The sequence below is a fragment of the Crinia signifera genome, chromosome 9 (genome assembly GCF_055691185.1).
Source record: "Crinia signifera chromosome 9, ASM5569118v1, whole genome shotgun sequence".
In the NCBI taxonomy this organism is placed as follows: Eukaryota; Metazoa; Chordata; class Amphibia; order Anura; family Myobatrachidae; genus Crinia; species Crinia signifera.
The window spans coordinates 34,364,793-34,388,868 of record NC_139225.1 but is presented as its reverse complement, the minus strand read 5'-3'; the positions used below and the strand labels follow the sequence as shown (position 1 = coordinate 34,388,868).

General features: G+C 46.5%; 1 protein-coding gene across 6 annotated transcripts in view; it reads right to left on the bottom strand.

Moving 5' to 3' along the window:
- The window catches only part of LOC146035379 (uncharacterized), a 99,137-nt gene that overhangs the window by 44,417 nt on the left and 30,644 nt on the right, over positions 1 to 24,076 (bottom strand). For all 6 annotated transcript variants that reach the window (XR_014460628.1, XM_083158783.1, XM_083158784.1 and 3 more), the window contains exons 4-15: positions 21,077 to 21,181; positions 18,499 to 18,639; positions 16,266 to 16,667; positions 13,535 to 13,763; positions 10,492 to 10,670; positions 8,567 to 8,770; positions 7,340 to 7,524; positions 4,935 to 5,124; positions 3,411 to 3,565; positions 2,456 to 2,568; positions 598 to 716; positions 286 to 507 (exon numbers count right to left, since the gene is read on the bottom strand). Coding sequence is in view for 5 of the 6 variants with exons in the window: in XM_083158783.1 (XP_083014909.1) it covers positions 286 to 507; positions 598 to 716; positions 2,456 to 2,568; positions 3,411 to 3,565; positions 4,935 to 5,124; positions 7,340 to 7,524; positions 8,567 to 8,770; positions 10,492 to 10,670; positions 13,535 to 13,763; positions 16,266 to 16,667; positions 18,499 to 18,639; positions 21,077 to 21,181 (2,244 nt within the window). In the remaining variant the exon portion in view is untranslated. The remainder of the gene's footprint in view (positions 1 to 285; positions 508 to 597; positions 717 to 2,455; positions 2,569 to 3,410; positions 3,566 to 4,934; positions 5,125 to 7,339; positions 7,525 to 8,566; positions 8,771 to 10,491; positions 10,671 to 13,534; positions 13,764 to 16,265; positions 16,668 to 18,498; positions 18,640 to 21,076; positions 21,182 to 24,076) is intronic.

The following is a 24,076-nucleotide window of genomic DNA, read 5'->3' as shown; positions in this document are numbered from 1 at the left end:
GACACGGCTCAAAGTAGTGGAACGCCTAGTGTTTTATGGGCGTCCCCATGAAAACGCTGGTCAAGCTGGGTGGCTAACGTCACATGACATTACACCCAACCCCTTTTCGGCAAACAGAAACAGACGACCATCAAAATTATTTCTCTTTCCTTTGGCCACATGCGAGGGGATGTGATCTCGGACACATCGCCTCGCCTGCTACCGAGGGGATCCGGGCGGTGGTCTGTTACTGATGCCTCAGCAAGGTCTTTTTCCAAACATCAGTTAGTATCACCAGAGACGTACGTGACTTTATATATGTTACTGCACCGCTGTCTGTGTTCGGGTCTTCAAGATTGGCCAAGTGGTGGCCGTAATACAAGTGATGTGCTCCAAGCATTGTCACTACTGCAGAACACCCTAAGCCGAGTCTGGCACAATATCGCTGCGCCTCTCCAAGGGTCGAATAAGTGATCTCAGCGGACATAGAGCCATACAAGTATTTGCCCTTCATTGTAATATATGTCTCTGTTAATATAAGAGGAGAAAGACTGAGTTATCACAGTGCATTTGCCATTAGAATGTATTAGCAATGGGCGCACAGGCTGATAAACGTACCGGTTACTGCTGGTGACTCGCACACAACTCCCAGTTTCTGGTTACAGTCGTCGTATTTAAAGAGACCGCCTTGGATGATCGAAACACAGTCATAGCTTTGTCTGGCCACAAGAAGATTACTGCAATGATACAGTGTAGCGTCAATCTTTTATCAGTTTAAGCATTGACGATAAAATAGAGACAACTCATTGCCAGCGCTTCCAAACATACGTATTGCGTTCAGCTTTTATTCTGACTTTAGATTGGTCTCGATTAACCCTTTAAGTGCCAACATCTCTGTGATAGATGAGCAAAATATCTTCAAAAATTGCCAGCGTCGCTCACATTTGTTATATAAATTCATTTAAAAATTTGTAATATATAAGGTAACCATTGCAGGTCATTATGGTGAATAATTTCACACCTATTTTGACAAATTCAGGGGGGGGGGGTAAGGGATAAGACCATAGGGATGCATCATCATACGAAAGACTAGGGTTGAAAAGCCTGGTTACTAATTATCTGAGTAAACCTATACTGGCGCCATCTTCCCAGTGTTATTTCTGGGAATATGGTGCCGTCACATTCGCAAGGCTGGCCGCCATCCATTTGCAGCTTGTGTTCTCACACACTGGCTGTGAATGAATGGTTGACACAAACATCCATTCGCAACCTGCAGGGGAACACCTACATCATTCAATTGTTGCCGACCATCGAATGATGTGGAAGGTACACGCACATCTAAGGTTGCTCAGAGCAACCTTAGATGTGCATGCACATTCTGAAGGAAGCGGGCGGGCAGCTGACATCTGGTGATGTCAGCTACCCACCCCTGGTGCCCACGTCACCGGGCAATTTCCATGGGAACACCCACCATTTTCATGGTAATGCCCATGAAATGCTTGGCGTTCCCATGGGCGGGTCCCCCCGGCACGCTGCCCCTGCTTTAAATCTAGTGGCTATATTGGCAAAATGAAGAAAAAAATGCCCTATGGGCAAATCAGGCGCAAAAAATCGATAATATATATGTTTTTTTATATTTAAGATACACAGCTCAAAAGTATGCTGCTCCCAAAGAAAAGACAAAGTCTTTTATACCAAGAACAAGAAATATATACTAAAAAAGAGAGCGCACTGTGTTGATCAATTTTAGATTTTTACTAAACAAATAATGTCACATTTAATACATTATGAAAAATAATAATAATATAAATATACAGACAGTAGAATTAAAATATGCATGAAGCACTAGAAATACATTTAAAACTTTCCGCAACTATTGGCAAAATGAAGCTGGTGCCCACAATTTGCAGGCTATTACATGCACGTCTATGCATAGCACTCATACATTCGCTCATAGCCCTGACAGTCAGCATCTGGAACATACAGTAAGTATAGGCAATGGTTATGGTTAGGCTGTGGGAAGGGAGGGTTAGCCACTGACATATTTATAATGGATGCAGTGTGTCCCTATGAGTCCAGGAGGGCCCACACCACACACACATTTTTCATTGCTTACTCCTAGGGACCCTAGTGCCCAAAGTCTATTGGTGTGCAGCAAGAGAGGATGGGGCCCAAATGCACAACGCGCAGGGGCCTCCTCCTCTCTGAGGTTAGCAGTGGGATAAGGAAAGGGGTTAGCATACTTACTAAAATCTGATCAAATGGGATTCAGACTATCAGGATGCTGTAATCGGTATTCAGACATCCTGACTGTTGGGTTCCCATACCCAGCATGTAAAGATATCAATGGAAATACCTCAAATCTTTAACATTGGTGAAAAATATATTTATTATATGTACAAAAAAGCAACGGCATATAAATATTAGCTTGCATTGAGTCACACAAGGGACACCACAACACAAATGATTCCGTTACTTGTATAGCTCTGGGTTTAAAGGGGCGCCATTGGTCCATACTCGATTGCCCTCAGTCTCTATGTCATTGAGACCGATCCAGCTGGGAGCCTTGACGTATCTCTTTAGCCAGTTCTGTAGAGAGATCAAAGTTACAGGATGGCCGTACCACACACCATAGAATCCAATATTTAGATCCAACAGTCCAATAGTTTTTAATAGAAAAGTGAGAGAATTGAAAAGGAATGTAGGTGATAATAAATAGGACATAAAGGCAGGGACCATGATACGTTGTAATCAGAATTGCAGTCTTTGCTGTCTTATATAAGGAGATGTTATTATGTGTCACCTGTATTGTGTGATTACTGATTAGTTGTCCTGGATACAATTATCATTTTTGGGGTATATGGTGACAACATGACTTAGCGACATCTACATATATAGGGGGGTATTCAGTATGGGATTCCGACTGTCGGAATTCCGGACAGTCGGATCTGAATCAGCCTCTAGGTCGTTTGGAAATTCGTCTAATACGTACGTCAGATGTAAAGTAACCTGACTGCCCAATACAGTGCATGAGACCAGTGTGTGTGTCCAGATGTTTTATCCTATCAAAGAACATTAAAGGGACTTTGGGAGTATCGGGATGTCAATGCCCCTCTGGGAATGTTTTGGATGGCCAGGATATCTTTATGGGGCCCTAAGCAGGCACTTAGGTTGTCTTGTGGCAAATCTGCCTCTGCACCTGTCCAATGGCATCCATTGTTAGGAAGACCTTAGCACGCTGGAGGGCAATGGAATGCAGCAGCCGACAGTGAGGCAGGATAAGGTGGAGGAGTGGACTTAAGGCAGGAAGGGGGCTACATGGGGTTAGGAGGGGAGGACCATGGTGAGACAGCTTACTCCGGGTCCCTTCACCAGTAATATTAAATACAAATTCACACATAAAGTCATAGTAAAAGAGCACGTGTACTGACCAGTGTGTCCTGATCGTTCACTGTCATAAGATCTGAAGCCTGGATGTTCTGACAAAATTCCCTGGCCTCCTGCCAACTGAGGGTTCTGCTAGGAGCGATGTAGACACAACGATCCTTCCACTGCCTCCAGCCATCCGCTTTGGGGCAATGAGCCTCTGTACATAAAATTAGAAATGTATAGCGCACTCGTCACAACTTTAGGAGAGTGTTCACCCCATCCATTTCTCCAAATTCTCGATGAAGTAAAGGGAGATTGTAGGGAGATATTCAATTGCTGCATCACCCTGGAGGATAAGAGCTTAAATGCCAGTGCAAGCGGCTGGTAGTGTCCAAAAGCAGAAATAATTGAATAGCTTAGTTGGGCGCCATCTAACAACTGAATTCCCCCCTTTTATTTAAATCAATGCAAGACTTGGCCGCATCTGCCCAAACCAGAGACTATGGTTCTGGAAGAGAGGCGAAGAGCTTAATAAATAATTGTTACAGGACAAAGGGAGAATGAAACAGGATTTGTAGAATGTATACAAAAGAATAAGAGTCGATGTGCTTGTGCGCTAAAGCAGCCTAAGGAGAGTTCAAACTAAAATGGTGACCCAAACACCATCAGATACACAGAAGACAAGAATAGGCAGATTGTCCTCTCCACTGGCGCTCTGTCAGGATGGTACCTCCCTTAAATCTGAGGTACGGTCCTCTTCTCCCAAAAAAGTGATAGCAAGGTGTATTAATAAATACCATACATCCCTCAAAGTATAATAACGCTCCTCTTCTCCGCCTCTGTAAATAGCAATCTGTGTCACCAAGATTTTTGGTCCCCTTTGATAGATGGGTGGTCAGTCACGCTCCCCCAAAAAGGAATACAAAAAATGGCACAAATAGTATAATACCATTTAATGCACAATAAAACAAATACACAGGTGAGACAGAAAAATATTGGACAAGTGAATGGTAGGATGGCCTGTTACCCGATATGGTGGAGAACGTGGATAACGATCCAGTCCTCAAAGATGGCAAATGGGGATGGTAGTGAACCCGGGTTTTCACTATCAAACGGTCACCACAGCAGGCACAGGATCCACTCAGTCCAGACAGAATGTCCACAGCAATGAAGTCCCAGCTCCCAGCTGGCTATTTGTGCCATTTTTTGTATTCCTTTTTGGGGGAGCGTGACTGACCACCCATCTATCAAAGGGGACCAAAAATCTTGGTGACACAGATTGCTATTTACAGAGGCGGAGAAGAGGAGCGTTATTATACTTTGAGGGATGTATGGTATTTATTAATACACCTTGCTATCACTTTTTTGGGAGAAGAGGACCGTACCTCAGATTTAAGGGAGGTACCATCCTGACAGAGCGCCAGTGGAGAGGACAATCTGCCTATTCTTGTCTTCTGAGGATTTGTAGAATACCATCATTTGCTCTATATACCTTATTAAGGTTATAGAAATAACTAATAATGGGTCACTCTCAGACAGTCCATTTTGAATGACCTCAAATACAGAACTTATTTATCACTCCGTACCTTCCAACAGTGCCACAAACACAGACGCTTCAGAACACTTCTGTAGTCTCACTATCTTGGATGACCTTGAATATGTCAAACAGAATCCAGAGTATGTGTTCTGTATACGACCGTCTCTGAGCAGGCGAAACGTGCTGGGTAAACTCTCTTTACAGTCTGTAGTCATGTGCGCCACCTCCAACCCAATAACCTTTACAAGACACAGAACCAGACACATTGCACAGATATATAAGGTAGACGCATAACAGAAACTTCATATTCATATATTCAGAAAATATCTTAGGTACACTCCTGACCTGGATGTTCTGGGACGTGGGGTGATAATATATATTGGGGCAGATTTATTAACCCTGGAGAGGTGATAAATTCTTGAGAGGGAGGAAGATGATAACGTAGCAGCCAACCAACTCCTAACTGGCAAGTTACTGGCTGAGTTTAAAAAAGTACTGTTAGGAGTCGATTGGGTGGTGTGTTCTCACCTTGCATTTGATCACTTCACCAGGCTTTATACAACTGCTCCATTGTTCTTAAAGGAACTGGACATAAAGTCTAAAAATACTATATATATATATATATATATATATATATATATATATATATATATATATATATATATATATATCACCCAGGGGGGAATTTGCTAAGATGGGAATTCTATTTTATATGGGACATTGCTATGGGCAACCAATCAGAAGCTGCCTCTTATTTACTTAGCACCTTCTAGAAGATAATGGATAGAATCGGATTGGTTGCCCATAGCAACATCCCATTTGAAAATGATGTCAGCCGCCTGCCCTGTCTTTATCCCGGAGCCCGCAGTTGAGACTTTTATGTGTGAAGGCAGGAGTAGAAATCGTTCCATGGTCGTCGACCATCAAATGACTTCTTCTGCAGCAGTGGCGGCATGCGATGAGATCAGGGCCGGTGCTACCACTAGGCAGCTGCCTAGGGCAGCGGCCACTGGAGGGCGCCTCTTCAGCCCAACATTTGAATCAAATATAGTTGTGGCAGCAGCAGGTGCTGGGAATAGCTCTCTCTAGTTTCACAGCACCATTCTAAAAACCGTCCCTGGTCCCTGCTGCTGGCGATGGCTGCCTAGCGCTGCTACCGCTGGTGGTGAGACACTGGTCCCAGCTGCCACCCGTCCCTCACCATTGGCATCAGCGGGGAACAGTGCCTCCGTGGCAGCAGCGCTAGGCAGTCAGTGGCTGCAGCAGGGACTAGGGACGGGTCTCCCCACCAGCCGCAGAATAAGGAACCAGCGCAAGCGCAGCGGTGAGTGGCACTTCCTATTCCCCCGCCACCCCCCCCCCCTTCCCAGGGTAATGACGCGGCGGGTGAGCACCGCAGCGTCGTCGTCGTCCCCCCGGAGCGCCGCGATCACCAGCACCCCCACCCCCCTCCTGTACAGCGGCCGGGGGGCGGGTGAGCACCGGAGTGTCCCCCTCCCGCCTGGGGCGCTCCGGTGCCTTGCACCGGCACTGGATGAGATGTGTCTTCGTTACACAATGCCTCACATCGTTGCGATGGGAAAAGGTGGTGGTGGGATATTCGGCGGGGCAGCTTCTCTTGCGCTCAGTAAGCTGCGGTCTTCGCTGCTTACAGAGCCAACCAAAATTAGGCCCATAATGTATGCAAACCCAATGACTTACGTACACAGAGCCAATGTGTGGGACATCAGTGTGGTCCCCTGCATGGTCAGATCTCATTCTGTGAGATTGCTAAGCAGTCACCTTTGGGTGTGGAGCATGGGTGGTGATAGGCAGTGTCCTAGAAAACATTTCTGGCGATGCTAAAATCAGGGGCTGCATCCTTGGACGCTGCTTCACTGCCTTCATCAGGATGAATTCCATGCTTCATCCTAATACCTTTCACATCTCATAAATAACCCAGGTCTGACCCTGGTTGTTGCTGGGTCGCCGTGCGGTGTGAAAGGGCCTTCTGAAAAATCTCAGGTCCAGCAACCCGGTATTCTGATTTGGGTTAAAAAGAAGGGTTAATCCTGGCTTGGACCCGGGTTGCTGTGAGGTGTGAATGAGTAACCCAGGTTGAGCAAACGGGTCCCGTTCACACTATAGGTAGGAGGTAGTGTCAGCTCCAAGTGCTACCTCCTCCTCCATCCCCTTGGAGACACGCCCCCCTGCCCCCCGATTACATCAGCGATCCAGCTTATTGCCAGGAAGATGTGGGGGACCTGCATTGCAAATGCTGGGTCGTTCCCGGGACAGATCCGCGTCCAAATCCCAAAATTGACCCGGCATCAAGGTTACTCATATGACGCTGTTTATGCAGATTATACAATGCTCTGTCCTGGGATGCAGCACTGGACTAGATTGTCTGCTATGTCTTCCTCTTCCCATCCTACAACATGGTCCTATGACCTCAAGTAATATCACTCAATTTACCTTGACGCAGGAGGCAGGAATCATGATGTTGCGGAGTCTCCCATTCTGTTGTAGGGCCCAGAAGGAGTTATTGGTGCATTTTTCCAGTGTTGACTCCATATAGAGATTTTGGCTAGTGGCATTCACACACAGGTGGGCAGAGGCACTCACAGAATACAGCAGGCCGTACCACATGAATGGCACATCTGGATGGGAATACAAAAACGAGATGAAAAAATATGTCCTGGTCCACAGAGGATGAGCCTGTTAATTGGACTCCCAAAGATCAAATGATGAAGTTCAATGGCCGCTATACGACCTCTGGCCTTAGCTGCACACACTTGTTATGGAAGTAAAACATAGTCTTGTCGACAATGGGTTTGCATTGAAACTTCTTGAGATCCACTTGACAAGTCATCTCCATATGTGCCCAAGGGATTCCTCTGTGAATCCCTTACATAGTATCCAGTCTAGCACCGTGCACTGTTCAAAGCCCATGCAGTTCCTCTTTCCTGCCTGGGGTGTCAATGTATGCTGTGGTGCTTCTAGTTCAGTCTTGGCTGTATTGAGATACAGCCACAATGTGATATAGTCACCAAAGCAGACAGCGACACCCCAGGCAGGAAAGAGGAACTGCATGGGTTTGGAACAGTGCAGGGTGTTAGAATACACTACTTACAGAGAAGGCTCTATCACAAGCTAGGTCAACCACAGCTGGTCCTAGAATATATTTTAAATTTAATATACTGGGTTATTGGGGATATTAGTTGGTGTACAGTAGGGTTGTCCATGAAAGGTTCTACCATATATGGTTGATGGTTTCTAACCATCACCCGGGGGCTAGTTGAACTATAATTGATCCATAGTTATGCATGAGCAAACCTCAACCCCAGCCACATTGGTGGTGAAACTATCACGCATCACTAGTAGACCTTCCACGGTTTCTAACCATCAATGGTCAATACTAGAGAATAGAAAGCAATTCCAATGATGAAGGTACTGAAACTGATGCACTTCCGTAAATGTGCCTAGAGTGACAAGAGTTACAATGAACACTTCCAAATCCAGAACACACAGACCCCACCCCCTATTACATTCCTGGTAGCACCTTGTCAGAAAAAGCGAGATCCTATGTTTCCATTTGCACATATACTCCATGTCATTACCGTGTGCTTCCCATGCACTATATTCAGCACAACTATAAATATGAATGCAAGTTCACAATAAGCTGTTTAAGGTCTTGTTCACCATTCTCTTCTCCTGGAGAAATCATCTGGGCACCACTGCTGTTTTCATCCATGAAGGACGTCCAGCTCACTACGTTTCCGGGGAATTTCCTTTTCGTCTTTGTGGAGGCCAACAGTTTAATATCAGAGGGTGATAGGATGTGGTCCCAAATGTTCAGTTCGCTAATGTCACCATTGAAAGAGCCATCATTGGTCTGGAAGCTACCTGCAGGAAGATGGAGACAAGCTGGTTTTATATAAAAGGAAACAGACACGGGAAGAACCTGGTGCAGTTTGGAACAGAAATTGGGCATACTGTATATGCTCCTGTAACACCTCTTCCCTCGCCCGTCCTGCTCTCTAGGCACAAGCTGCTGTAAGTGCAAATCTTGCGAACCTGTCCAGATGTCTGTGCGTGTGTGTGTGTGTGCCCATCTTTCTGGCCATGTTCAAACACTAAGAGGTGTAGTACTCACAGATCCTAAATGAACATACACCCCCCCCTCCCCCCATGGGATATATCTACATAAGTATAGTTGAACGATGTTTGTGTGTGTGTGTGTGTGTGTGTGAATGGCTGTTCCACGATAACTCTCAAATGCTTTAACTAATCATCTTCAAACTTTGCCAACTACTTTATCATCTTAAGGGACGATCTAAGTTCGAAGATGGTTTAATCGGATGAGCTCTTAAGGGTTCCGTCATAAGGGTCAGTGCTATATCTGTTGTTTTCATGCATTGTGATATGTCGTTGGATAGCTTATGGCTTTCTGAGTACAACACAATGAATAGACTCCCTTAAGTGGACCCTTAAAGGCCTATAAGGGTCCTTTAAATTAAACATGTTTTCACTTTACAAAAATTTTGACAAACTGAAATTAATAAGCAACTGATTGGCAGAGTGGTCTGTGAATCAAACACTGTAGATATCATTGTGAAAACCATGTGAGATCGATCCCCAGTCAGTTATTTTTTTCTCCTGATTGTTTGCTTATTCATTGAGGGTTTTCAGGATCTTCTGCAGCAGCTTCTGCCCTGCTGTGGTTTGGAAGGGCACGTGGATTGTTAGAGACCTGCTCTGGCTGCTGCAGCAGCTCCTGCCCTGCTGTGGTTGGGTAGGGAAGGTGAATAGTTGGAGACTTGCTCTGGCTGCTGCAGCAGCTCCTGCCCTGCTGTGGGTGGGAAGGGTAGGTGGATAGTTGGAGACCTGCTCTGGCTGCTGCAGCAGCTCCTGCCCTGCTGTGGTTGGGTAGGGAAGGTGGATTGTTAGAGACCTGCTCTGGCTGCTGCAGCAGCTCCTGCCCTGCTGTGGTTGGGAAGGGAAGGTGGATAGTTGGAAACCTGCTCTGGCTGCTGCAGCAGCTCCTGCCCTGCTGTGGTTGGGAAGGGAAGGTGGATAGTTGGAAACCTGCTCTGGCTGCTGCAGCAGCTCCTGCCCTGCTGTGGTTTGGTAGGGAAGGTGGATAGTTGGAAACCTGCTCTGGCTGCTGCAGCAGCTCCTGCCCTGCTGTGGGTGGGAAGGGAAGTTGTATATTTGGAAACGTGGACTTGTTGGTGAGATAGAGCACAAGCCGCAGGACGAGAGAGCACGTCTGTGTGATATAGCACAGGCATCAGGGTGAGGGAGTGTGTCCAGTTCATGTTCCAGCATGGGAGGATGTTAATAGCATTTGACAGGGTGTGGGGCCCCAAGATTTCTGTTGCCAGCCCTCCACTGTCTACGCTCCAGTGACACCTAGTGGAGGAAGGAGAAACCCTGAACAATCTGGTGCATTTTTTTCAACTGCAGTAGACTACAACATACAGGATATATGGGACACCTGTTGGAGATCCTTGAAGAGTGCCCCAGTAGCAGGGACAATTATAAGATGAGAGTGTCGTTTTGACTGTCAGAGAGGCGGGATCTATAAAAAGAAAAAAACAAATATGCAGAACATGTTTTCTTACCTCCCACATCCAGAGATCCTCCACTCCGGATCCTTATCTTATTAAACTCAGCAACATCCACGTAATCTGGACTCCATGGAAAGCCGTCAATAAACACAGAGTACTGGGGTGCAGTCACAGCGATGTGGTGCCACCTCCCATCCAGGAGAACCGCCTTTGTCCCATTTAGCATGACTCTTCTGTAGGTGAGAAGATTCAAAAGGTTTCAAAGTACGCTTCAATTCAATTTGTAGTGTGGACATAAAAAACGTAAAGAGAATGAGTGTTCACTCCAGGGTGTACTGATGAGCGCACAATGGGCCTGATTCGAGTTAATTCGCTCCCCTACGCGTTCGCACAGGGGACCAATGTTTTTGGACTGCGCATGAGCATACAAATGGGGGGGCGGACAGCTGACGTCAGTGGAGGTTAGCTGCCCACCCTCTTCCCATACAAGGGCGTCACAGATCTAAGGTCAGCGGAGGCTGACTTAGATCTGTGACCGCTGACAAAATCAAACGATGGTCGTGACCATTGAATGATTTCACCCATGCACGCAAGGCTGACTTAATAGCAGTAACACTGGACTTACCAGCAATACCACTGGACTTAACGGCAGTAGCACTGGACTGTCAGTCACTGCACTTATACGGCTGTCAGCTGTACCACTGGACATAACAGCAATACTGGACTTAATGGCAGTACCACTGGACTTAACAGCAGACTAGCGAGCACAGCACCACTGCATGGACTTATACAGCAGCACAGGACACGAGCACAGGACATCAGTACCTGCAGCAGATAGCACAGAGGGCCTTATTCTAGTTCACTCTTTCTGACAAAATCCTTCTTAGATGGACAAAACCATGTGCACTGCAGGGGGGCAGATGTAAAATTGCAGAGAGAATTAGATTTGGGTGAGTTATTTTGTTTCTGTGCAGGGTAAATACTGGCTGCTTTATATTTACACTGCAATATAGATCTCACTTTGAAGTAAAACCCCACCCAAATCTAATTATCTCTGCACAAGTAACATCTGCCCCACCTGCAGTGCACATGGTTTTGTCCATGTAAGAAAGAGTGAACTCAGCGGCGTAACTATAGCACCGCTTTGTGGGGGCGCTGGGGGCTGCGGTGCTATAGTTACACCCCCCCCCCCCCCCAATCCCCCGCAGACATACCTATCTCGCTGGTCCCGGCGGCTCCGTTCTTCTGATGAGGACCACCACAAAATGGCCTCCCCCATATAGCACACAGTTGTCTGAAACTGTCTGCTGAATGTGGGCGGGCATTTTGTGGTGGTCCTCAGCAGAAGAACGGAGACGCCGGGACCAGCGAGATAGGTAAGGCTGCGGGGGATTGGGGGGGGGTTTGCATGGGCGGCGGGTGAGTGCTTGGCAGGGCGGCGGGGGGGGGGGGGGGGAACCCAAAACGTAGCTACGCCACTGAGTGAACTAGAATAAGGCCCAGAACCACAGGACTGGACTGCACAGAACACTGCAGGGAACCACCGCTGTGACCAGGTTGCCACCCCACGCCAGCTTCCCAGAGAGACACAGAGCCACCCAGAACCTCCCTCCTCAACACTCTCCAATGCTGGAGTAAAGATGACGGCAGGTAGCGGAGATTATATAGGGTTCGGCTCTCGCGAGAATCCGACGCCGGTATGATGACATTTTGCCTTGTTCTGCAATCTGTGCCTGGCAGGAAAACCCAAGCAGCACTTGGATCGCAGCTCGGATCCCTGCCGTTTGGGGTGTCCGGATTTCAGAAACCCGTACGCGTTCACCTCTAATGCAAAATACAGTACACTCAGAGACAAACGTAACTGACAATAAGAACACGTTAATATTAGACATCAGTCTACTTATTTCTAATAATAAAATAAATCAGGATAGTAATACAAAATAGAAAATGCTAAAACACTTTTCAGAGAAACACACACACGCACACACACACACGCACACACACACACACACGCACTCACACACACACACGCACACACTCACACACACACACACGCACACACACACACACACACACACACACACAAAAGGAGGAATAAAGCATTAGCACCAGACATCAGCCATAAGGTATACGATCATTAGGTTGACCATTATACGTTGACATGTATTGGGTCGACCACTGAAGGTCAACACATGAACTAGGTCAACATGGCTAAGGTTGACATGGTGGGAAGGTCAACACAAGCATTAGATCGGCAATAACAAGGTCGACAGTCAAAAGGCCGACATGAGATTCTCATTTGTATGTGTAGTTTATGCCCTCCCATCCACTAGGGCATGGAGGAAATATATAATAGTATTAGCCTTCCATGCAAGGGGAAGTGGTACACTTTAATGGTGTCCATGTTGACTGTGTCGACATTCTGGGAAAAACTGTGAAAAATTCATGTCAACCTGTTGACTGTCGACCTTGCCATTGTTGACCTAATGCTTGAGCAGACCTTCCAACCCTGACAACCTCAGCCATGTCTGTCTATTTCATGTGTCAACCTAAGCCTATGATGGCTAACCTTGACACTCCAGCTGTTGTGGAACTACACATCCCAGCATGCCCTGCATCAGCTTTAGCATGGCCAAATAGTAAAACTGTAGCAGGGCATGCTGGGATGTGTAGTTCAACAACAGCTGGCGTGTCAAGGTTAGCCATCACTGACCTAAGCCATGTTTACCTTCAGTGTTCTACCCAATTCATGTCGACCTAAATAGGGTCGAACTAATGACCCATACCAGGCCATAAATGGAAAAATCTGAAGCATCAAATGAATCTAATCTTTGCTGAACAAATTAAAAACCAAAGATTAAAAAACTACATTTTAATATTAAAAAAATGTCATCTAAATGGTAGATTTTAAAAAAATGCTAGTTTAAAACATTGTGAATTGTGCGTCTGATTCAGACTCAGTTGTACTTTTGCGAGAATTCGCCACAAGGCCTTCCTGCTCTCCGGTCCCTCCCCTTTTTAACAATCAAGTGACTTGATAGGTTCCTTGCTCTTGCTGTATTAATTCAAAACAATATATACAAATAACCTAACTCACCCATTTATCTGGAGGGAGAGCCCTGTGGGGGACAGCAAAAAGAGTGCGAGCTCTTCTGGTTGCGATGTCAGAGAGTAGGAGCAGATACACATCATATGGTTACTACTATCAGTACTTTTTATCCACACGGACAAGGTGAGACCAGTCAGGTAAGTTTGGATGGCTCCTTCGAGGCGTAGATAGTTTGATGGACCTGCCCGAAATTCCATATCAAATGAACCAAGGTATCCTGTGAGGAAAAAGGACAGTGACTCAGCTTTTATAACATTACAGAAGACGGGAAGTATTATTAGTTTGTTTGAAACTTGCGCACTGGGTAAAATGAATCAGTATAATAAAACAAAAACAAAGCTTGCTGGCGAGCAGGGGAAAAATCACGTCTTTTAACGACCTACAAAGTGGATGGAATCTATCTCATACTGAATACTGGCGATATCTTCAGGTACACCACTTCCTCAAGTCACTGGGTCATTCCAGCCGCCCCCCCCCCCCCCCCCCCCGAAGACCCTGACACCCTTTGAACTTCTGTGTAATGGCCCCTCAGCTCCCACCAATACAATGGGCCAGATTCTCTAAGCTTCAAAAGTGATAAAATGGAGAGTGATAAACAGCCAGACAATCAGCTCCTACCTGCCATGTCACAGGCTGTGTTTGAAAAATGTCAGACAGGAGCTGATTGGCTGGATGTCTATCATTCTCCATTTTATCACTTTTGAAGCTTAGAGAATCTGGCCCTATATCTTTGATATCCAATCTTCTATCTGAAGATGCTAGCCCTGGTCTTCCGCACTTTACTAAAACCTGGGACTTGGAACTAGTTGAAGAAGCGGGGGAAAACAATTGGGGTAAGATATTTCGCCTGGCTCATGCCTGCCCTCCTAGTGTGGGGGTCAGGGAGACCCAATATAAACTGATATCCCGCTGACGTACTCTCTAAAATGGGGATTGGTGTACCTAATATCTGCTGGTGCTCCTCTAACGCCCCTGGCAACCCACTTCATATATGGTGGCAATGCTCACTCCTCCATCCATTTTGTCCAGAAGTCCTAAGACTCTCTGCTATTATCATAGGTGAACCTGTCCCTTCTAACTCACTGTTTTGGCTATTCCACCGGTCCTCTGCCCCGATCGCAAGATCAGAGAAATCCTTGCTATGTCACCTAAATAACGCAGCTAAGGCAGTGATTCCGGTACGCTGGCTATCCTCCTCTCCTCCTGTCCTCCAACTATCAGAAATTGGATTACTAAAGTTGATTCTTACAGGGACATGGAAGACATTGTATCCTCTGCAGAAGATACACATGTAACTTTCAGGGATACTTGGTTCCGCTGGATGGACTTCAAAGACTCGAAAACTTATAAGGACATCATCGCATCCCCCCCTCAACCCATCTAAGGAAAAGGGCCCATTCGATCCCGGCTCCTTTTGGTTTGGATGCAGACTCATGTATGCCCAGTTCGGCTTACCTTCGGTCCCACTCGGTGATACTTCCCTACTTTCATTACCATATTAAACTGTGATATGATAACCCCTCGTAGGAATTAGAGCTACCCTCCTCCCTCCCCCACCCCTCATCCCTAGTCTGTTTCTCTTTCCCCTTTCTTTTATCTCTAGCTTGTTTCTTGGTTTCCATACGTCCAATTCATTTATTGTATTTTAATAGTTGGCATCTAGAGACCATTGTTTGCCAAAGCATATTCTGTTCTATTTGTTTATGTTCTTCTATGATAATAACAATCAAAATCATTTTGCACAAAAAAACAAAGCTTGATTTGTTGATGCAAGCACATGAGCTTTATAGTGTGTACACACGGTGCGATATGGCTTCCGATGTTGCCGATATAGTGAACATCGGAAGCCATATCGCATGCTGATTGTGTGCTTTTTTAGGGCTTGCGAGCCCGATGCGCTGCTGATGCGCGCTCCCGTGTGAGCACAAATCGGCAGCCAAATAGAGAGGGCAGGACAACACTATATAGTGCAGATCTGCACTATATAGTCTAAATTGTGCCTCTGCAGCATGCCGTGCGATGCGAGTCCCGATACAATCAGATCGTATCGTGACTCGCATAGCACGGCATATCTGCCGTGTGTACACACCATTACACTGGAATTGCTGTGGCATACTGTAATAGCAGCTGGATTAAGACCCAATGTGGCCCAAGGTAACTTGCTGGATTAGGCTGAGCCCTCTGTAATTAAGTTTTTGTGAGCTCTGATTCAATTTTTTTCTGGATCAAGAATTGGTGCTTCAACACCTAAATCGGGCATTGGGGGTGTACGTACATATGGACCCTCTCCCAAAGGAGAAATGCCCCGTTACTCCCCTGATCCCTCTCAGCCAAATGGCCCAAGAGGGGAAAATAGGGACTCTCTTCCGTCAACCCCCGAAAGGGTTTGGGCGGGTCCTCCTCGCCGAAGCTTGGAGAGACCCTCGATATGGGCTTCCCTACGCCTTGCGGCTCCGTGTCGCCCTTGGGGACTGCAGCTCTCCCCCGAAGGAGAGAGCTTTGGTACGTGGGGAGTGGATGGCCCATAAGGGTCCTACACACAGCCCAAAAAAATGTGACCAAAACAAACGGAAAACATGCAGTGTCAAACGTGAGAGGGAAAGCCGGCCAATCAGCTTCCAACCAAGTTTTTCTCTGCTCCCACCTAGGGTGTTTTCCGACCCCTGATCCAATACACAGCCTCATCAATTTGCCCAGAACAGACAAATGGATTTCTCACCTAGGGAGGCCACAGTAACTCTGCACCCAGAGATCTCAATCAAATTTACAGACTGGAAGTAGGACACCTGGTTCCCAGGAAGTGTGAGATGCTCTTCGTGGTTAATGTAACTTGTCATTCCAGATGGGAATATTACAATCCCCCATGTAAAGTCTGTGTAGGAAATCCGGATGGGAGTCAGATTGCTTTCCTGGAGAACACTGAACCAGGATGTGGCACTGCCAGTGACTTCTGTTCCGCTGTTCTTCAGGTTTATCAGGAAAGTTGGAGATGACACATTTGTCTGTTTGAGAACAATTTTGCAGACAGAATTCACAGGGAATGAGAGGGATATATCTATGGTGGAATAGGGGCCGAGCCCCCCAATCATCTGGAGATAGGTGGTATCTGGTTTACAGGCATCTAGAAAATAGAAAGAGTGTTAAGATTATGAAGTGAGAATAATGATGTGTTATACTATTGTGCATATGTGAACTGCATCCACTATCATGTACACAGAATCAGACCTACAGTAGACTGGGAATGGAAGACCCTGTTCCCCTCAGTTGTGTTGATCCAACATCCTATATTCCTATCACCACATCTCCTAAGTCACTAGATGGATTCTCCTCTCCCCCCTGTGCTGGTCAGAACTGTCATGTCTTCATTGGACATATATTTTGGGCTTCCTGGGTCCCCTTTGGGATTTTTTTCAGTGATATAAATAACTATAACCTGGGTGCAGATGTGTAATATGCGCATAAGGCCCAATACACAATTGTCCTTTTAGCTTCTGTATGCAACAAGCATTATCTTTATGATTCAATTGTACTTGTCTAAAGTACAACACTATGTAGATGCCTCTGTGTTTCCTCAGTGTTATAAAGGAATACTTATGCATGCCCAGCATTTGGGATGTCGGCGGCAAAAAGATGGACACCAGCATTCAGAAGTGAAGGATCCCAACTGGGGGTCACGTAAATTCCCCTATGCTCTTCTCCTACTCCCCTAACCCTCTTTCTGCAGCCTAACCCTACTCCTCTTATTAGTGTCCAACCCTAACCCAAACACGCACCCCACCCCCCAGCCTAACCCTAATCCCCTTAACCCTAAGTGTCCATCCATTAAAACCCCCCCCCCCCCATGCCAAAACCTAACCCCTCCTGTCTTAACACTACATATATCCAGAGAATACCTTAGACCTCAGTCACCATCTAAGCAAGTAAGCTTGATATTAATATCTCCTTGGTACACATGCAGTTGTTACTGATTTGGAAGAACCATATTGATCTCTTGATGGTCCTGCCGTGGTCCATCTTTCAGCCCAGTTTGTCCTTTTGCACTGAATCCAGCAAAAATATATCTCTGTGGTTTTGCCATACTCTCCAAGCCTACCTTTTGGAGTTCTTGCTGGTGTAACTCTACAGTGCAGTACCGTACCCCTACAGTGCAGTAACCCTTTTTCACCACTGGGTTATTGTCATGTCGACCCGGTTCAGCAGAATAGCACAAAAACAAAACCCCGGGTCCATGTTCCCAGGCATCCTACCTGGGTCTTGACCAGGGTTAAACACAGGAAGGACCCTGATAATGGTGCTGTGTAAACATGTGACCCAGGACTCGTTCACTGCAATGGAAAAGTCAGTGCTGGGAGATGCTCTCATCTTCCAGCACCACCTCAGGCCCTGCCTCCAGTGACGTCACCCGCCCCGGCCTTATGCCGGATGGGGAGGGCGGTGTAAAAGGGGTCACAAGCCGGATTGTACCCGGGATGGAGCTGGGTCTAAAATCCCAGGTGCGTCCCGGCTTGTAGGTGTAAAACGGGTATAACTGAACTCACTGGTAGTGCTTGGATCAGCTTACACCTATTGTCACTAGACGAGGTCAACACTAACTTAATGGATTTAACTTGATCCAAACTTCTATGCTATTTAAACCTATGATGAGACTTCTCGTCCTAGACCTCAGATTGTTTTGGGGTGCACTAAACTATTTCAAGCCATAGCGGTATTTCGTTTTTTGTAGCCATGTTGACTTTTCCACAACCAACTGGACCCCTATTATAGTCATAATTCTAACATGGTCATATTTGTGGTACAAGGTTGCAATACAAAAAAATTAAACCTCAATTAATTCTAAATATGCAGTAGGGGGTCTTGGAACCAATTCCTCAGCTTAGTGCCCACCATATATTGCATTCATGCACACCATGCCCAGTTAGGGACTAATAGTGAGAGGGCACCAGGGAACATACTTATATCAGACTTGCAGATGTAGCCAGTGGGGTTGGCTAATAAGTTGCAGCTTTGGCTGACCCATAAGCCACGGCGGAGGGGGTCGCTGGACGTCAGATTCATAGCTGCACATTGTATGTATAAATCCTTGAAATCTGGCTCTACAATGACAATTAGCACAAAGTTACACATTACTCTGACCAAGTTTCATATAGTCTTATGCAGGGTACACACCAGGACGACCCGCTCACGATGCACATCGTGAGCGGGTCGTCAGTGTCTCGTCCGACCCGCTGACGGTGATGCAGGGGGGCACGACCCGCTCACGATGTGCACCGTGAGCGGGTCCGATCCGATGGCGACCCGCACCCGGCTGTATGGTCGTCATTGGGATCCTACCTGCAGCAGGTAGGATCTCAATAACGACCGACCCGCGGGACCGCGCATCGGATCGGTATCGGTCCACACCAGGACATAAAAGGGCCCAATCACCACACAATCTAAATCCAATTGGTCGGAATTGGATCTAGATTGAGGGGATCGGACCCTTGTTGTCCTGGTGTGTACCCAGCATTACTTACTGCCCCAGATGGACGAAGGCTCCGTAAGTGTCCTAGTACATTTATTAAGTGGTAACAAATAAATCAGTAGTACATTTATCAAGTGTCACTCAAATAACCCTTTGAGTGCCAAGGGAATTTGTTTAAAAAATGTAATTAACCCTTTGAGTGCCAATGTTGCCGTGGGAGATCCTCAAAACATCCGCTAAAAATGGCAGCGCCGCTCATAGCAACCGTTCTTTTTTTTTTTGCATATATTTAACTAAACTTCAATGAATCAACGCGGCTGTATTTGTATTTATTGATACTAAAAGAACAGTCGCTGTGAGCAACGCCGGCATTTTTAGGGGATATTTTGAGGATCGCTCACAGCAACATTGGGTTAAGAAATAAGAATTGTCATTAAAACATACAGCATGAAATCAGACTCATGGAATCTTTGCACTCTGTGGAAATGACATACAGTACATACCAATGTGACTACAGACACATTTAATAGGCCACTATTTTTGGGAGCCAGTGCAATTTCGTCAACACAGCCTCACTGGTGTTAAAGCGGCAATTAGTCTTGCCTTTACGTTAATTGTTGCATTGAATATAGTGACTATCTTGCCCGATTCGCCACCGGCTCCTACATATTGTGAGCTGTTACGTTTGGCCCTGACACTGATGCGAAGGTGAATGCACGGCTAGTCCAGTGTAATTTGAGCACAATGATCCTAATGCAGTAGGTCCCAAAACTGTGTGCCGTGGTACCTTGTGGTGCCTCAAGACACTTGGTGCCTCCAGACAGGGGTGCCTCAGGTTTGTGATCCAGGCCCAATTCAGTTTACTTAATTAAATATGCAAATATTGTCCCTCAGCATATAATTAAATCTAAGTATTAAATATAAAAAATTGACATAATTTCATATTTTTTCTTCATTTCCCAAAAAGAAACTATTGGCCTAGGGGTGCTGATATTCTAGGATGACATGTTTCAGAAAAGTTTGGGAACCACTGTCCTAATGACTGAAGAGATGGAAGTGGGTGGGGCAAAACCATAAAGCAGTGGTCAGGGGTAAATTACCCCAAATGGGGAAAAAAAAATAATTCCTGGGGGTAATGGATGGTCGCACTGCCGAGACACAGCCGGGCATGTATATGAATCTATATGCATGCCTTGCTGTGTCTCAGCAGTGTGACCGTCCATTACCCCCAGGAATTTCATGTCATTGCATATAGAATCTATATATAGATTCTGTGTGCATACTTGGCTGTGTGTGTTACAGTACTGTAATGTACAATGACCAGACGCAGTGCAGTGCATCGTGCCCTTGTGTATTTCCCTGGGTGATACCCCGGGCCCTGCCTCCAAGTCCGCCCACTTCCTCAGTAGAGTTGACTAGTTGCTGCGCCATCTCGGCAACGCTCAGTCTGTACTGCTGCTGCAGCGCTGTTTCTTTGCCTGGTTATGGGCTCCTGTCAGGGTATACCATCTCTAGTCTAGGGGAAAAATTTGTACAGACTGTCACTAAACCATCTTGAAATACTGACACTAATAGTTGCCTGGATGTCACATAATCAATGGTTATACCACACACAGCCTGGCAGCCATTGATGATGATGATTACCGTACACGATAATCATCATCATCAGTGGCTGCCAGGCTGTGTACCGTACTAACAGGATATATCATCAATTTCTGGGGGTACAGTGTGTATTACAATTATATGATTTCCTTCCTTTCAAATCAAGGGGGGGGGGTAATGTAGGCGCATCCAAATATATTTTGGGGTAAAAGGTAAAAAAGATCCCTGACCCCTTCCATAGAGTATGCAAATATAGTTCCCAATATTTGCATACTGCAAATGATACTGCATCAGGTGCAGTTTTGCACTGATGTGTCGAAAAAAACCTGCTACCTGCGGAGAAGTGTCCGCATATCAAATGTATCTCATGTGCGGAAATAAGTTCTTGCTTGTGCAAATGTTTCTTTTGAGTTGCTCTCATTTTACATCCAACACGTCAAAGCCTCCTAAAGGTATAAGTAACATACCGTTCTGCCAGGCAAAGAAGCTAGCGGATGTCCCATCTGTCCACTCCCATCTTCCAAGGTGTTGAAAACCCAGCCACATGAGCCAATTGTCTTTCGGGTAGGCATCTATAAGAGACAGAATATCATTATATATAATATACCCTAGGAGCCATATAGGTGCAGAATCAGATGTATTATAGTGGCGCAATACAACACTTCATATTTCGCCTTATTAACGAGGCAAAGTAGGAAGGGACACCAACAAGATGTATTACCACCTTGTGCGGAGAAGCAGGGAAGCGTAAACTCCCCGCTCCTGCGATGTCCCCTGGAGCAGATGGCGCATCAGCTAATGCCGACGCACTGTCTCTATGCCCCCCACCCCCTGGCTAGCCATTCTGGGTATGCTCGAGATTTCGCTACTCACACGAGATCTAAATCAAAGCCCGGAGACAGCAGCAGGGTTAGCGCTGTCCATGCTGTAAGAATAGGGCAATGCTAGCCTGCAACGTATGCCTGAGAGGCAGACATACATCGCTCGTGCTGTAAACAGGAGGAAGATTCAAGGGGACAGTGGCGCCGAGCGGTAAGCACCGGGCTGCCCCTAGCGCACATTATAAAGTCACTTACATATGTGTCCACGCTTGGATGGAAATGGGGTGGGCAGCTGACATCCTTTGAGTGTGCTGAGTGATGCTAGATTGCTCATAACACTGAGCACACAGCGATGCGTCAGCGCCGTGCGTTGAGCGATCTGTCAGGGCCACTGTTCTCGTTATCGCTATGACCCCTACACATGCAGCAATGTAGGGGCATTTTCTAAGCGATCTAGCGAATCCGTGTGTAGGCCCAAACACTTAATAAAACAGTAAAATACATATCAAATGACCTCCCATAGGTGAGCTAAATACAGCTGGCTCCAATGGGTGGGGGAGATGGAATACATTCACTAGGTCGACATGGGGAAGGTCAAAATGCAGGAAGATCGACATGTCTGTAGGTCAACATGGGGTTAGGTTTACAGAGAGATTAGGTCGACACAAGCATTAGGTTGACATGGGCTAGGTTGACAGTCAAAAGGTCGATGGGGTTTTTCACCTTTTTTTATCCCTGGGCCTGATGCAACAGCGATTGCTAAGCAGCGTACATTCACTGCTTAGTGAGAGGGCAAACTGCGCCCACCGGGCGAACAAATGCCAGACCACTCAGGGTTGCCGACTTTTAAAAGCTCCTCTCCGGAAGAAGCCCTGAGAGGAGACTTTCAGCAGAAGTTCGGGGGGCGTGGCTTAAACGTGACGTCATTAAGCCGTGAATTCGACAATCCGTGGCCGTTTCCGACAAAATAGATCCGACTTGTTTTAAAGTCGGATCGGTTTTGTTGTAATCTGCCTTTAATGCTGTCGGAAACGGCAGCATTGAATAGGCGGAGGCCCCTATTCCTGTCAGTGGAAATAGCGGCTGGGATTGAATACTGCCCATAATCTTTCATTTATTTTATTGCATCTACACAGTTGAGTCACAACATGACCACCAGTAATAGCCAGAGTAACCGCCGTGTGTGGCACGGACAGAAGCTATACGGGATATGAGTGACTCAATAAGGTGCTGATGGCACAGGTGGCTGGAGCCATGCTGACCGTAGTGCATTGACGTGGTTCCACAGATGCTCAATTCTGTTTAAGTCCTGGGAATTAATGAGCCAGGGAAATGAATCTACTCGATAGGGAAATGAATCTACTCGATAGCTTGCGAATGGATGTGTGTGCTTACACATCCATTCGCATTGGAGTGTACGGGGGATGCCGACCATCAATTGATTTCTCCCCCCCACTCGCAAATGAAAGAAGACTTGGCTGAAGACAGGGCGGGCGGCTGACATCATGTGACCTCAGCCTCCCGCCCCCTGCTGGCTTCGACACGCCTGCATTCACATGGGGACACGCAGCGTTTCTCTGAGCACAACCACCATTTTTATGGGCATGCCCAGGAAATGTTGGGCGTCCCCATGTGCTAGCCCCCTGTCCACCTCACTCCGTGCACCTGTGATAGTCCCCGAAGGCATTCGCAAAGCGGCCCTGCACATGCATATATTCGCCAGTTGTCAGGTCAACAATAAAAAGGTCTACTGTCAATAGGTAGACCACTATTGTTCGACAGGCAATAGGTCACCGAATGAATAGAGTTGACATACCTATGGTCGACATGGGACAGGAGGGATCTTCCAGCAAGATATTGCAACATGTCACACAGCTAGAAATGTCTGACAAGACTTCCAGGCATTTCCCTGGCTCATTAGTTCCCAGGACTTAAACAGAATTGAGCATCTGTGGAACCACGTCAATGCACTACGGTCAGCATGGCTCCAGCCACCTGTGCCATCAGCACCTTATTGAGTCACTCATATCCGTATAGCTTCTGTCCGTGCCACACACGGCGGTTACTCTGGCTATTACTGGTGGTCATGTTGTGACTCAACTGTGTAGATGCAATAAAATAAATGAAAGATTATGGGCAGTATTCAATCCCGTCCGCTATTTCCACTGACAGGAATAGGGGCCTCCACCTATTCAATGCTGTCGTTTCCGACAGCATTAAAGGCAGATTACAACAAAACCGATCCGACTTTAAAACAAGTCGGATCTATTTTGTCGGAAACAGCCATGGATTGTCGAATTCACGGCTTAATGACATCACGTTTAAGCCACGCCCCCCGAACTCCTGCTGAAAGTCTCCTCTCCGGGCTTCTCCCGGAGAGGAGCTTTTAAAAGTCGGCAACCCTGAGTTACAGTCGAGCTGAGCGAAAATGGCCCAGGATTCCGATAGTCGGAATCCCGGACTGAATACCTCCTATGTCTTAAACTAGAATACATTGTTCCTTCTTCTTAACCACAATCTAAAGGTTGTTTTGCTTTTTAAAGTTAAAGTTAAGTGAAGGCCGAAGCCTGCATCGGGTCATTCCATTCTCTCCCATTGGGTATTGCTGGCGGTAACAGGGTTATCATCACCACATCGACAAACATC